General features: G+C 37.9%; 1 protein-coding gene across 2 annotated transcripts in view; it reads right to left on the reverse strand.

Annotated features, from left to right (window-relative positions):
• Positions 1–1940: 1940 nt before the first annotated feature.
• cadm2a (cell adhesion molecule 2a) overlaps positions 1941–13927 on the reverse strand; it is a 234078-nt gene continuing 222091 nt past the window's right edge. For both annotated transcript variants that reach the window (XM_028595315.1, XM_028595314.1), the window contains 2 exons: positions 8893–9015; positions 1941–7395 (listed from right to left, as the gene is read on the reverse strand). In XM_028595315.1, the coding sequence (XP_028451116.1) occupies positions 7277–7395; positions 8893–9015 (242 nt within the window). In that variant the 3' untranslated portion in view covers positions 1941–7276. The remainder of the gene's footprint in view (positions 7396–8892; positions 9016–13927) is intronic.

Below are 13927 nucleotides of genomic sequence, written 5' to 3' on the forward strand. Positions count from 1 at the left end.
TAAACACTTAGGCTTTCAGTAAAACCATGTTGTCCTTTCACCAAGAAACTTATTGACAAATCCAATATTTAGCACAGAAAGTAAAATAACCCAGAGCAAGAAAAGAAAAATAAGTTCTGAAAGCTTGTGTTTGGAGAAAGTCTAGCTGTAAGGCTTTTGGGTTTCTCAATAATGAGTATCTAATTGTTGCCGTTCTGAAGAGATTCATGTACTATAAAAAAGAAACAGCTCTTTTTTGGGAAATATGGTTACAGGATCTTACTGTAGCATTCACTTTAACATTAGATTTAGGGTGTGATTGGACATGTTGACACGGTGTACAACAACAAACTGGTGGGTTTGGGTTTTGTGACAGCTCGTTGGACTAGGTTTCATGCTATTCATTCACTGCATGGCTTCAAATCCATTGTTGCCTGTCATCCCACCTGTCTCCTCCATCTGTCCTGTTATTATTCTGCACCATCTAACGAAACTTAACTGGAATACTACAAACAAAAAACTTTCAGTTGAATTGGGAAAGTTGGAACATCATTTTCCTTGTGGAATGCAAACACTTGGCTGCAAAATTGGCTTGACAATAACTTAGGATGAGAAAAATCATTCATGCAAAATAACATTTTGCATGAAAAGCTATTTCTGTCTGGGCGTTTTAGACTTCTCTGTCCCAGTTCACAAAACTGCTCTGATTGATTGATTGGAAATTGAGTTTTTCACTGACCCCTCACTTTTCATCAGGAGAAGAATCACACCTCAGCTGCAGAAATGCAACCCTCTCCAGGCTGCAGTTATTTCCGACAGGTGGGCTGATTGCAGCTTTCTTTAGTCTAACATGACGTCTTATTGCCATTTCTTAATTCCCCCCTCAGTCATCATCTTCTGACTCACTGAAAAAGCTAGATACCTCTCCCTCCTGCCTATCTGGCTCATTTCCACCTTCTCTCAGTCTCTCCCTATTAATTTATCCCTCTTTATGGCTACATCTTTCCTTACATTTTTACACATTCTTCACTCTCCTGATGCTGTTAGAGCAGAAATTACGTAAGGAAGTCATAAAGGGTTAAGATTTAAAGGATTTCCACTTTACCACCACCAGACATACAGACATATCCTGAGCCAATACCCTAAATGAAAAGTATTGAAGGCTTTTACAAGTGAATACATACAGTATCATATTGCACTATAATATGATGCATGCCCAAGTGTTTCAGTTTTAGGGATTTACTGTGTCTGTGCATTTCAAAATGTAAATCTGTAAGAAACATGTAAAACTTGCAGAAGCTATAGTTATTACAGCACTATATTATTGTGGCTTACATTTTATATTGTCTTTGGGATTGGTTTGAGTAGATATAAGTGAGGGTTCATTCTTGATGTCAGCCTAGACAGAAATTTTCTTTCAATCTTTCAAGCTCTACACATTTCACCAATTGTTTTCCCAGCATGGACTTTAATATCAAAATGATTTAAAGGTGATCCTCATTCTTTTTTCTTCCAATTACTTTTCCCTACATTACTCTGTCCTGATTTACTTGGACTAATTGTAAAGTTTGTATACTGTATATCAAAGGTAGAGCTGCTGCAGGATTATTACAGTCTTATATAGGATAGTTGATTAAAACGGGAAAGTACTGCTCAGACAGCTGAAAGATTCCACATAAGAAATTGAATAGCATCATAACAACACCACCACAACAGAGCTCAAAATTATTTTTGTTAATAAAAATTAATGAACATGTGTTTGCTTGTGTTTTTGTGAGTCTGTATATGTGTGTGCATGGAACAAATTCAGATGTTTCCAAAGCAGCAGTATTTATGGTGCATCACCATTGCTTGTCTCTCAGTTTAGAAATACAGAGGTAAGAGGCTTCCAGAAGGAAAACAATGATTAAAAAAACAATAGAATCAGGCTTATACAGATGTGTTGGCAACTATTTATTCAACAATTTTCATTTCATACATGAGAACAAATCTCTAAATTAAATTAAATAAATCCCACGGACAATGGGAGAAAAACACCTCCATTACGGTGCTATATTGAATCAGGCCCTCTCAGTACAGCTTGATATGAAACCCCTTATTTCACTAAGGTACATCAGAAGCTGAACTAATGTGTGTCTAGCTCTATAATCCTGATCTTCTGTGGATATTTTGTGAGTGATAGTGTGTCACAACTCCTTCCATCTAAGGACTGATATACATAAAGATGTGTGTTGCTACAAGGAAAACATCATTATAGAGGGCAAACGCATTGAACTGCTTACATACCAGAAGCTAAAACACAACTCCACTTTATCATTCTTGAAACTCATGATTATTTGCAGCATATTTCTAAATGTCAGTATTTCAAGTCAGTGATCATATCAAAAAACATTTTTTTAAGTTTAATATCCCAATGACAGAATTACTGAAGAATCACTGAATAATTTTATTAACATTGCGATAATCTTAAACTCAACAAATACATGGTGTCAGCATTCAGGGACAAGCAGAGTGAGAAGTGCTTACAAGTCTCCATTTTAAGACCAAAAACAAACAAACAAAAAGAAATATCTAAATGAAATATTTTCCTGAGATGCAAAACAAAAGATGAAAATAGAAGTAAAAAAAAAACCATCTTTATATGCAATTGTGTCACATTGTTGTCCTGAACGGGGCCATGTCATGCTATCATCACTGCAGCGGAGAACACAACCATTGAGTTAAAACAAAATGCAAACCCATAATTTTGTTAAAAAAAAAAGAAGCATTTTAGACAGATTATGACTCAAAGTGGCCATTACTTTCTCATTCATCCCTCTTTTTTTTTTTTTAAAAAGGGATTCAGACTTGGCATTTTTAGTGGATATGGGCCTCTAATTTCCTGAGATTGGGGACAATTGTGAGCGCAAACTTGAGCAAAAATGTGTGTGTGTGTGCGCCCCGACTGACAATATTTTGTGACCAGAGGTCCTCTCCTGGGGCAGTGCAGTGCGGTGAAAAGGCTTTAACTGATGAATACATAATGCAGTTTCAGCAGGTAGAGTTTGGACACGCTTCAGTGATCACCAACCACATCAGCTCATCTCATCCCTCTTTAAAAGAAGCATACAGGCAGGAGAAGGGTAGAGAAGCAAACTGGAGGTGCAGTTGCAAGGCACAAATAAACAGCTCCCCAAATATGCATTCTAGGATGTTCTGATGTCCCTTTTAAAGTTGAATTTAAATATCAGTATACACTGAAATCTTGTGATATGTTCTTTTATAACATAATGATATCAGTGCACTTAGTCAACATCGACAGTAACTTTTAGTATAATAAAACATGTTTCTATAATTACTGTCTGTTGCCTATTACAAGTATGGGTAGGACACACAAATAATTAAAAGTCACATGCAAGTCTTTTATTGAACAGGTCTGTTACTATGTGCAATTGCCATCATGAAATGTGTTCACAAAATTGTGTGCAATTTCATGCCAAAATTACTGCCAGTATTTCACTGCCTGATCTGCATAAATAAGTAACCTCAGCTGTACCACCCCCACCTTCAGTTAAAAAAAGTGGGTTTTTTTGGAGCCAGGAAATTTACCAAACAGAAGCGAGTGGAGTAGTGCCCATGGTTAACGCTATTACTGTCCTGCCGCCAGGATGAAATTAGAGGCCCATGATGTAACGCATATTAACTGAACCGATATACGTTGGAAAGCAAGGAGGCAAAAAGTTTAAAGCTTAGTTTCAACCGACAACATAAAAAAGAAAAACGACTGATAACCGACCCAAAGACGTAACAGCTACAGTTGATTCTATCATAGTAAAGTAGTGCATGATGGTATGTGCCAAGCTGTTAGAATGACAAATTAAAGAAAGATTTAGGTTTGGTCTAACTATCATAAAAAGCCATTTGCAAAAAATTAGCTCATTACGGTCATGTCAAAACAAATATTTACAGGTGGTTTTCAGAAAGAAAAACAATAAACAAAACATTTCACCATTTACTAAGAAATATCCATCAAATTAGCCAGAGGGCATAATTCAGAAAATGGCACCTGTTTAATTTCTAAACACCAACTCATCACTGCAGACCTGGTCATTTATGAATGTTCATTTAATATAAAACAGCCTGTTTCTCTGATTTCACCATCAACAAATCTATTCGATACACAGGCGTAAAGCAACAGCAAATTTAAATTGACACCGTCATTGATTTAAGACACAATGAAAAGAGGATAGAAAAGTAAACAAAAAACATTACATCATTAAATGAGTGATAAATGTATCTATACACACACATCTAATACAGAAGCTCTCTGAAGACCAGACGCTTTAGTCTGGGTCTACTGAAGAAACGTTGTGAGGCTGAAGTCAAACCTGGAAATAGTGATATATTGATTGAAGTGCACTAAAATTATTACATATGGAAAAATGCGGCAAAGCTTCTGCATTTTTAAAACAAATCATTAACATATTTAAGATGTAATATGCAACCTAAATTCTACATCCGTGGCGACAGGTTTAATGATTCCCAACTTGTGCAGTGTTTGAGTTATAACACATAGAGAAAGACCTTACTTGCTGACCTTATTTGCATAATGATGTAAATTGGCCACCAAATTGGAGACAGCTGGGCCCACTATTTTATTGCCCTTGGTAAAAATGTGCTCCCTTAGTAGATTAGTGCCTTGCTTTTAAGTCTTTAGTTCCAGAGGCCACAGTGTTTATCACTCTTTCACCGGAGAGAGTAAATTAGCCAAATTCCTGCAAACTGATGAAAGACAAATGCTAGGGATATATGAAAACAAACAGAAGTTGTTTACAAGGATTTGTTAAGTCGTCTTAGTGTGTGTGAAATATGTATTGCCTCCAACATTAAGGTAATGTTTCTTTGAATGCATTCAATTCCAATTTGTATTTGAAGGATTTGGTGAAGAAGACAGATGCACATTTTCTTCTATTTCTGTTCAGTTTTGTAATTTTTCTTCATCATTTTACAACACTGAGTCCCTCCAATCTGTAGAACGCCACAAACACAAGAAGTCACTGCTCTCCAAAATTAAGTTACAAATTTTCATTGCGGTTCTCTCTTAAATATCTTTAGTTCAAATAAATTAAAATACAAAAAAAGAATAAAACAAAACATGCTAATGTGTATTACCAATTTAGTCCTCACACATTACATACATGCCTTGTGCTAAAACAAAATACAGTTGTTTAAAATAGGTCCCAATGAGGATTATGGAATGAAAAATAAAAAAAAGTAAATAGATAAGGTGGCTAATATACAAATGTGAAGGAATTCAGAATTCAACAGCAATTTTCACAATCAACCACATTTTAGCAGACACAATACACAGCAGGGAGCTTAGAACTATTTAAACCAAAAATATTAAAAACATTTTTTATATAAAAGCATGATTTAGCTTACTTTTTTTTTTTTTTTCCAGAATTGAATCAAAGAAAGCCTTGTCATCTTGCCACTACCCATTTGAATTCCCAAGGCAATCTAGTTGTTGGCAAAGGAACACAGTTACTCACAGACATCTTTGTGCTTTTCTATTTGTCTTCAGTTTTTAGTTTTTGGAAAGGAGGCCCCTGCAGATATATGACCCAGCACTCACACACTGTCGTTTTTTTCTCTATTTATTTTCTTTTATTTGCTTGAAGACCCCATGAAATGGAAATCAAAGTTCAGTTCATGGAGAGCGACTCCAACAAAATAAGAAGGAAATAAGAAGATCAGTTATGCAGTTTGTGAAGTGGGAGTCCCGACATGTTTGTGATATATAAAGTTTAACTAAATTGTTAGAAACTTGTTAAACAGAAATTCAGAGGTGGCAATAGAAACAAAAACATGTGGTTTTAGTCAAACTGATGTCACCATTATTTGTATAAAGTAACATATGATTGAATGCTTATCTATGAGGCAGTAAATGAACAGAAATGTGTATACAAACCACTGGGGATGCTTGAGAGTGTAATGAAATGGAGAAAAAAATTACATTACTAAAAAATGTACACTAAATTTCCTATTCTCTAAATCATATAACACCTAATGTCCTATTCATTCTGTAACTGTGTACTGTACCAGTATACATGGTTAATTTTACATTTCATGGGGTCCATAAGCCTTAAAATGATGTCACATAAACATAAAAATTCTAAGTGGAAAGCTAAACTCATTTTAATACAATTTATACATCTTTTAGAGAGAGGAGATTGATTCTTTCTGTACACCTGAACCCTTTATGTGAATCACAAACTACGGTAAGCTGTCAAGAGGACACTGAAGGTGTTGCTGTTTCGCTAAACTGCAGCCTGGATACTGGAGGAATATACAGACAAAAGTACATAGGGACAGCAGATTTAGCAGATGGTTTTATATACTTGATTGAGTTTATTCGATGGAATGCTTCATCTAGCATCTGTGTGTATTCTCTGTTCTAATCATTACCACACTACCCTTTATTACCCCTACCCTAATAATGAAAACCATATTATACACTTATCTGACAAACCTTGCTACAGTGTTACACAAAGCCTTCTTCTTATCTTACAAGGGTCAACTGTTTAATTAAAAGTCTATTTATAGGGGAGGGGGTTGGGGGAGGTGGATCTAAAAGTACCATATTCAGTGTGATAGACATGTATAAGGCGTAAACAGCAAAGATCTTCATTAAAATAAAAAAAGACGCAATACATAATCAAAAGCTGTGAGCTAAGCAATGAAATGATGGTCCAGTTAACCCATCTATAAAGCATTTACATTGCTACTGACAGACAATACATGAAGGCATTGACAGAAGTTCAATGGCGTCTGTATTTTTAGGCACCGTGTTGATGTGAGATATGATATGTGTTTGTGGACGTGTGTGAACAAAGGGGATATAGTGTTGTGTTGGGGTTTCTGCTTAGAGAGGAAACAGGAGAGAGAAGATAAAGAAGGGCTCATGTAAGAAGCAGTCATGGTAGATATACAGACTTCCAGGCATTCATGTCAAAGATGAGGAAAAACATGAGAAAGGGGATAATTTCAGCAATGACGGCAAGCTGCCTGTGAAAACCGACTGCCAAAAAAAAAAGAAAGAAAAAAAAAGATATAATGGACAAGATGTAAATGATAGACAAAGGCAATAATAGGAAAACGCTTGGGGAACTTCTCTGTCTGTGGACTGCCTGTGGGTTCCTCGTTGACACGGCAGGGGTCGTGGTCAGAGGTGGAGGAGAAAAGGGGGAGACAGAGACAGAGAAAAAGAGATATAGAGATTGAAATAAGGAAAAGGGGAAGAAGAGAGCTGCACAGTCTAAATGAAGTATTCTTTCTTTTCTTCTGCGTGTGCATGGTTGCCCTCAGCGTTGATGATGGCTGTGTCGGCGTCGGGCGCGTCGTCCGCCCCTTTGGCCTCGTTTGTCAAGTATGTTCCTAAGGAAACAGAAAACAAACCTATATCAAGAAAAAACAAATACAGAGCAGCTCTGCATGGTGTCTTTTGCCTGAGGTGAAAAACACATCTGAAGACAACATCAGTAATGCTACATCATACAGAAAGATGGGACGCTAGGATAGTACAGGATATGCAAATACAGCAGTGAGTAAGTGTGTAAAACCCTGCATCAACAAACATCGTTATTGTTCTCAATGATGGAATCCAAGATTTAAAGTTGGACATCCAAATAATGTGATGCAACTCTCAGTTTTATGTAAGAACCTGATTTTGTAGCATCATTGTAGGAAACTGACCATTTGCTTTGAACTCTATGATTTTTTTCTTTCTCTTTAGCAGAGACCCTACATGTATTACCCATACATGCCATATATTGTTTTTTTTTTCAAAATAAGGTGGGCTACTTATGAAGCCATCAATTTGCACATGAATTGTACTACATATTTTAGAATTTTTTTAAGATTATTTTTGGGGCATTTTAGGCCTTTATTCATGTAGAACAGCTAAAGACATTAAAGGGGAGAGAGAAGGGGAATGACAAGCAGCAAAGGGCCGCAGGGCGGAGTCGAACCCTCAGCCGCTGTGCGAGGGGTAAACCTCTATATATGGGGGCCCACTCTACCAGGTGGGCTACCCTGGCGCCCAAAACAGTTTTTGTAAATAAAAAAAAATAAAAAAATGTTTAAGTTTTTTATCTGCATGTCATGAACACTCTGAGCCTTGCTGTAATACAGACAAAACAATATAGTGATTGTGCATATTAATGTTTTTTTTTTAAACTCTTATTGTTATTCTTTGTCCTACTTCTATTTAGGGGATCAATAATGCGTTGCAAGATGTAAACAGGTAAAAGTATATTTTTGCCATGGATTCAAGTGTTACGCTGTGTTTTTTTTTTTTTTTACATTTAGGCGAACTGGCACCACAAAAAGAATGCCGAATTAGCTATTAGCCATTTTTGTTTGCAACCTAGCCATGTAAAAATGTGATAAATCTCATGCAAGTTCTGGAATTAAGGAGCACTTTTTTTCTATAATTTCTAAGCGGATTTATGGACACCATAGATAATGATATCCTCAGAAAGTGTAAGTCCCACTGAATCTAAAAATACTTGTAGTGTATTCTGTCTGTGTTGAAATTTGATTGAATTATGACTCAAGGAGTGCAATTTTTTACACAAAATGTGGCAATCAGTGGCAATGGGTTAAAGCAATATTATGTCATTCCCAATAGAATATTAATAATCAGAAAAAATACATTTCTTGATTGTTTTTGAAAAATATAACCGATAATAACCCAGTGAGTCCCTGTGTGCAGGACTTAAGCCTTCATTCTTTTTCCTCCACTGCAGGTATGTTGAACACTTGTAACTTGGGAATGGGGGAGGGACTCTGATGTCTCATGGGGCAAGTAGGACATGCTCCACTAGTTCCATAAGCCTTGAGAGACTCAGGTCTGGTCCACTGTGGCTTTACCTTTATGCCTGGCCAGGTATCTTCCCAGAACAATGATTAAACACAAGGTGACAAAGACCACTACGGCCACCACTCCTCCGATCAAGGCATGGTCAGTGCCATGCTGCCCCAGAGCGTTGGGATCTGAGGAAAGACAGAGAGAAAAACAAAGAGAGCAGATGAAGGCGCCGGTTGGTGAGGTGAGGGAGTGAGGGCAGAGGAACAGCACAAGACAGATCATACAAAACAGAGCAAGGAGGAAAAAGATTATTTCCAGCTCGTTCCTGCTCTAATGAGCTGCTGTCATTCCTCTCTCCTTTCACATCATGCAGTCAGAGCAGAGCTGCCTAGCTCTCTGAGAATAATAAAATGGAGAGAGAGAGAGAGAGAGAGAGAGAGAGAGGGAGAGAGACGGACACTACATTGATACAAAGAGCAGTAGACGCACATTCGCACTGTAAAATAAAGGAAAAAGAGAATGAAAGATGGACTCAGAAGAAAGAAGTGAAGAATTCAGGATCACCCCCACGGAGCCCCAGGAGTCCCTAAAATGCAAACCAGGGCAGCAGTGGAAGAGTAGTACACAGTAAATAAATCATCACATGGAAAATAAAAAGGAAAGATCAATCTTTTTCTGTTTCTCGGCGAGGAAGGATTGTTGTTAGGAAAATGAATTGTGTGTTAGCGAGTTGCTACAGGTCCCCAGCTGTCAGAAAAGCAGTGGAAATGATAGCAGTCATGAAAGAGTGAAGATGAGCCTGTTCATGTCTCATGCAAAAACCCATCACAGATTTCCCTTGATTTAAAAAAAGAAGAAGCTTATTTCCTTCACTCACCTCAACTTCCTTTTTCCACAAAGTCTGGCTTATAGGTTATTTAAGTTAAGAGTAAGGACGTGACACTGAGGGTGTCCACTGTAGGCGAATTGAAAAAAGTTGACAGAGACCGCAGTGGGGTTGATGGGTAATGGAATAGCCTGTATTATTCATATCAGTCCGTGACACCTGAGAAATTATCACTCATATCATTATCCTCCTCCGAGCGCCAGGGCGTGCCATATACCACCCTGTCACTCTGTGTGTGTATGTCGGCTCATGATAGCTAGAATATGGCAATGTCAGAGCAGGGTAAGCAGTGATAGAATGGTGGTTTAGACATACAGCACGTCGTATACTGACACTGTTTATCTTCAGTATTCGCCTTTTCTTTCTGTGTCCACCCATGTGGCCAAATTGAACAGCTGGCTCGCTCTCGCTCCATAACTCTCCATGGTCTGAGTGACCAGGCCGTCACACTTCACCGCCTCCCAGTGGACAGACACACACTCATACCGATACACGCACTCACACACACAGACGTGAGCGGCGTGGTTTCACTGTGATGCAGTTCTGCTTGGTCAGTGGAGCAGAGAGTAGAGGAATGTTCCCCCGGCACGGCCCAGCAGGGCGAGGACTCGGGCGTTTAGTTACACACATGGCTGTGTCTCCTCACCTCTTCTGTAACTGTCAAACTTCCAGAGGAGTTCGCTGTTCATCATGACTGAAATGCAACAAAACTAAACAATTGTTAGTCCTAGATTGGCTCCAAAAAGGTGGTACACGGATTCGGAAATAATTTGCAAAGGAACATCATTAGTTTGAGTGGAAGTTCAAATATTCCATCAAGGGATTAGCTGGAGAGAAATGATAAGTCTATAAGAAAAACCTGCCGACCTCCTACTTCTCTTCAAATCAGTGAAGGTACAAACAAGCCATGACCATACAGTCATATGTCTGCCTATAGAGTACACACAGTTTGGCCACGCAATATATTGGCGTTGTGTCCCCGTTAAAGTGGTTTGTTCGGGGTGTTTTTTCTTGATCCAAAGCGGAGGTCGAAAAGGACAGAGGTTGTCGTATGCTGTACAGACTGTAAAGCCCCCTGAGGCAAATTTGTGACATTGGGCTATATAAATAAAATTGACATGACTTGACAAGAGGTTGGGCTAGAAGTCAAACCCCTGGACACTTCCAGAACATGTTGTCTGATCCTGCTGCTACTGCATCACTTCCTTAAAGGAATACTCCACCGAAAATCTCTCCTCTGCGTAGAATTGAAAGGTTGCTCTGAATAAATTGTTGCTTGCTTCTTCTTGAAAGATAGCCACTGAAGTCAGTTTATATACGTAGATTCCAATGGTGACCTAAAGTCATGAAAAAATATGTGTTGAAGGTATCAATACATCCACGTAGATTTGTACGTTATGTTACAAACACTGAAAGTTTCTCCACAACATTGCTAAATACACTACTTACTATATATGCTATTGCCTAGCATACTAAGTAATTTAATGACAAAGTGGCAGTCGTCTGTGAAGGAGCTAGCTACACCAATTAAAGTGACACTCCACAAATTTGACCTATCTTAGTATGTTTACAGGTCTTGGGGTCTACTATGTGTGAAAGAAGTTGTATGATAGCCTATTTGTTATGAAGCCTTTTCTAGCTCCAGAGAGAGTTGCACAAAGTCTGATAAATCGCCTTAAGTGATGTCAATTGAGTCAGCCTAGGTTGCAGGTGAAGACTACAAGTTGGAAAATAAAATAAATCTCTCAAGGATAAATTAGCTGCTGCTATACTGTTGGTGGTTGAGTTGCATTGTGGGTAATGTAGGCGCCAGGTTTTAATAAGGAAGCGGAATGTGTGGAATAAAAATGACAATCTGGTTATTTTTTTAAACTGTCCGTCGTGAGTCAGACAATGTTATAGAAGTGCAACACTAAATTGATTAAGGCATTTTTCAGCCAACTGGGGGTGAGTATTCGATTCTTAAGATTTTCAGTGGAGAACTAGATTAACTTGAAACTCATAAAGCAACAGAAGCATGTGGCATAATCACAATTTACAAAGTGTAAATTTACTTTTCATGTGAGTGCTGTCAAAACATGGTTCATCTACAGTATTGGGATCTTATGTATTCTGTTCTAGTATGAGAAAATTGTGTAAAAATGTGTATAAAGACATAAAGAGAAAGGAGATGAAAAAAGTAGAGATTGAAAAGGAAAAGGAAAGAAGACACACAGTAAAGGGATCTAGAGGGGAGGGCTATACATTTTTATGGCTCCAGAACACATTATCTTTTAATAAGGGCACATACATTCTTCTCTGTGCGATTTAATATGAGAGCGTGGCAGAGCAAACTCCTCTTTAAATATTTATAACACTCACCATGTTGCCTGGCCTTGCGAGTTGGGCTTGTTTAATAAATTAAAGGGGTTCAGGGCTTCTGTGAGCCACTGCTTGGCCGAACTGAACCAAAAGTGTTTTCTTCTTAAACTGCCCCACTAACTCCTCATCTGATCTGTTTTGCTTATACTGGCTCGATATGGGGTTCCTGTGAAAGGATATGTGATAGTTATCCTGTGGATGTGCAGACTACAAATGGGAACAATATAATTTGGAGTCATATAATCCGGTCAGATTAAATTACAATAATCATAGAATAAAATTTCTGCAGGAAATGTGAAGCTTACTGCAATCAAAATAAAAGCATGTGGGATGGCTGCAGCTTTTATGCCAAACTTCCAGAAGAGTTCGCTGTTCATCATGACTGAAATGTGACAAAACTAAACAATCGTTAGTCCTAGATTGGCTCCAAAAAGGTGGTACACGGATTTGGAAATGATGTGCAAAGGAACATTATTAGTTTGAGTGAAAGCTCAAATATTCCATCAAGGGCTCCGCTGGAGAGAAATGATAAGTCTACAAGAAAAACCTGCCGACCTCCTTCTTCAATCAGATCGTCACTTTCATTTTATACCAGCCTGATCTGACCTTACTTTCTACAAAATCATACATTAAGTGGTGAAGTCTAGTTTTTTCATTCATGTATAAAAATGTGAAAGGGAAATCTATTAAATATCTAAGAAGGGAAGCTGACTGGAGTGGCTGAGCAATTTGAGTACCAAATGGTTTGACTTGGTTGGTTTAGTTAGTTGCATATAATACTTCCCTGTCTATCAGGTGGCAAAGAAAAAACAACTCACAAGCACATTTGTCAGATTAGCTAAAGCTGTAATATGAATATACAAGTAAAGTAGTCTATATTTGTTTTTCCTCGTGAAACATAAACAAAAAATAATTCAGGTTCAGCAAAGTATACATAACTTTTGCTTCACACTCAAAACTGGCAAGGGCAGTATGTATCGAGCACTAAGCTAGTTTACACCTGCTAGATGCTGCTGCATTGCCAAATCAACAGATAAACAGGCGAGAGCTCTCTATGTGAGCAGCCAATGGTGCATCACTTTGTCAAAGAATGCTTGTTGCATGGACAACTTACTGAATGTCTGTATGTAGTAAGTGTACTTATCTCAGTTTTCAAACACCATATTCCCTGTTAATGCCTGCAGAAGTTCACAGGAGATGTTTGCCATTGTGTAAAGTATTGTTACAGCATCTCTTAAGCTTGACACTATACCATCATCTGCACTGCCTTTCATCTAAAGTCATCTCTTAAATTTAAAATCTCAACTGATCAGATGCAGCGTCCTGGAATCATGTCAGTATGCAACTCAAATGGCTTTCACATACTTGTAGCTTAACATACATCTCTCTCTCTCTATCTCTCCTTCCCCCTTGGTATTACATTTGTTAATATTAAAATAATTTCTGATCCCCTACATGCATCTTTTTCTTCTTCTTTTGGATTACACTTTTTGTCTCTTAGCTAGATATAGCTCTGTGAAGCAGTGTTTTCAGTTGCTCAGATCAATAAAGCAGCAGCTTGCTTAAGCATGGGATTATAGAGCTGCAGTGTCCTTGTTTCTGTGGTGTGGGTCAGGGAATATTTGAGTGGGCATGATTGTGTATGAGCGCATATTTTTGTAGGTTTTTTTGCAGTTAATATGATGTTTCTTAACGGAATAATGACTTACATAATATACAGTCTGCTTCCTGAAATAAACTGCAACCAAAAGTAGGGAACCAAATAAATAACACCTCCCCCTTAATGGCTTTACACTGCACATTACATCATTAAAAGTGAAACATAAAGAGACACATATTACGCTGCATCA

This window comes from Perca flavescens, chromosome 13 (genome assembly GCF_004354835.1).
Source record: "Perca flavescens isolate YP-PL-M2 chromosome 13, PFLA_1.0, whole genome shotgun sequence".
Lineage (NCBI taxonomy): Eukaryota > Metazoa > Chordata > Actinopteri > Perciformes > Percidae > Perca > Perca flavescens.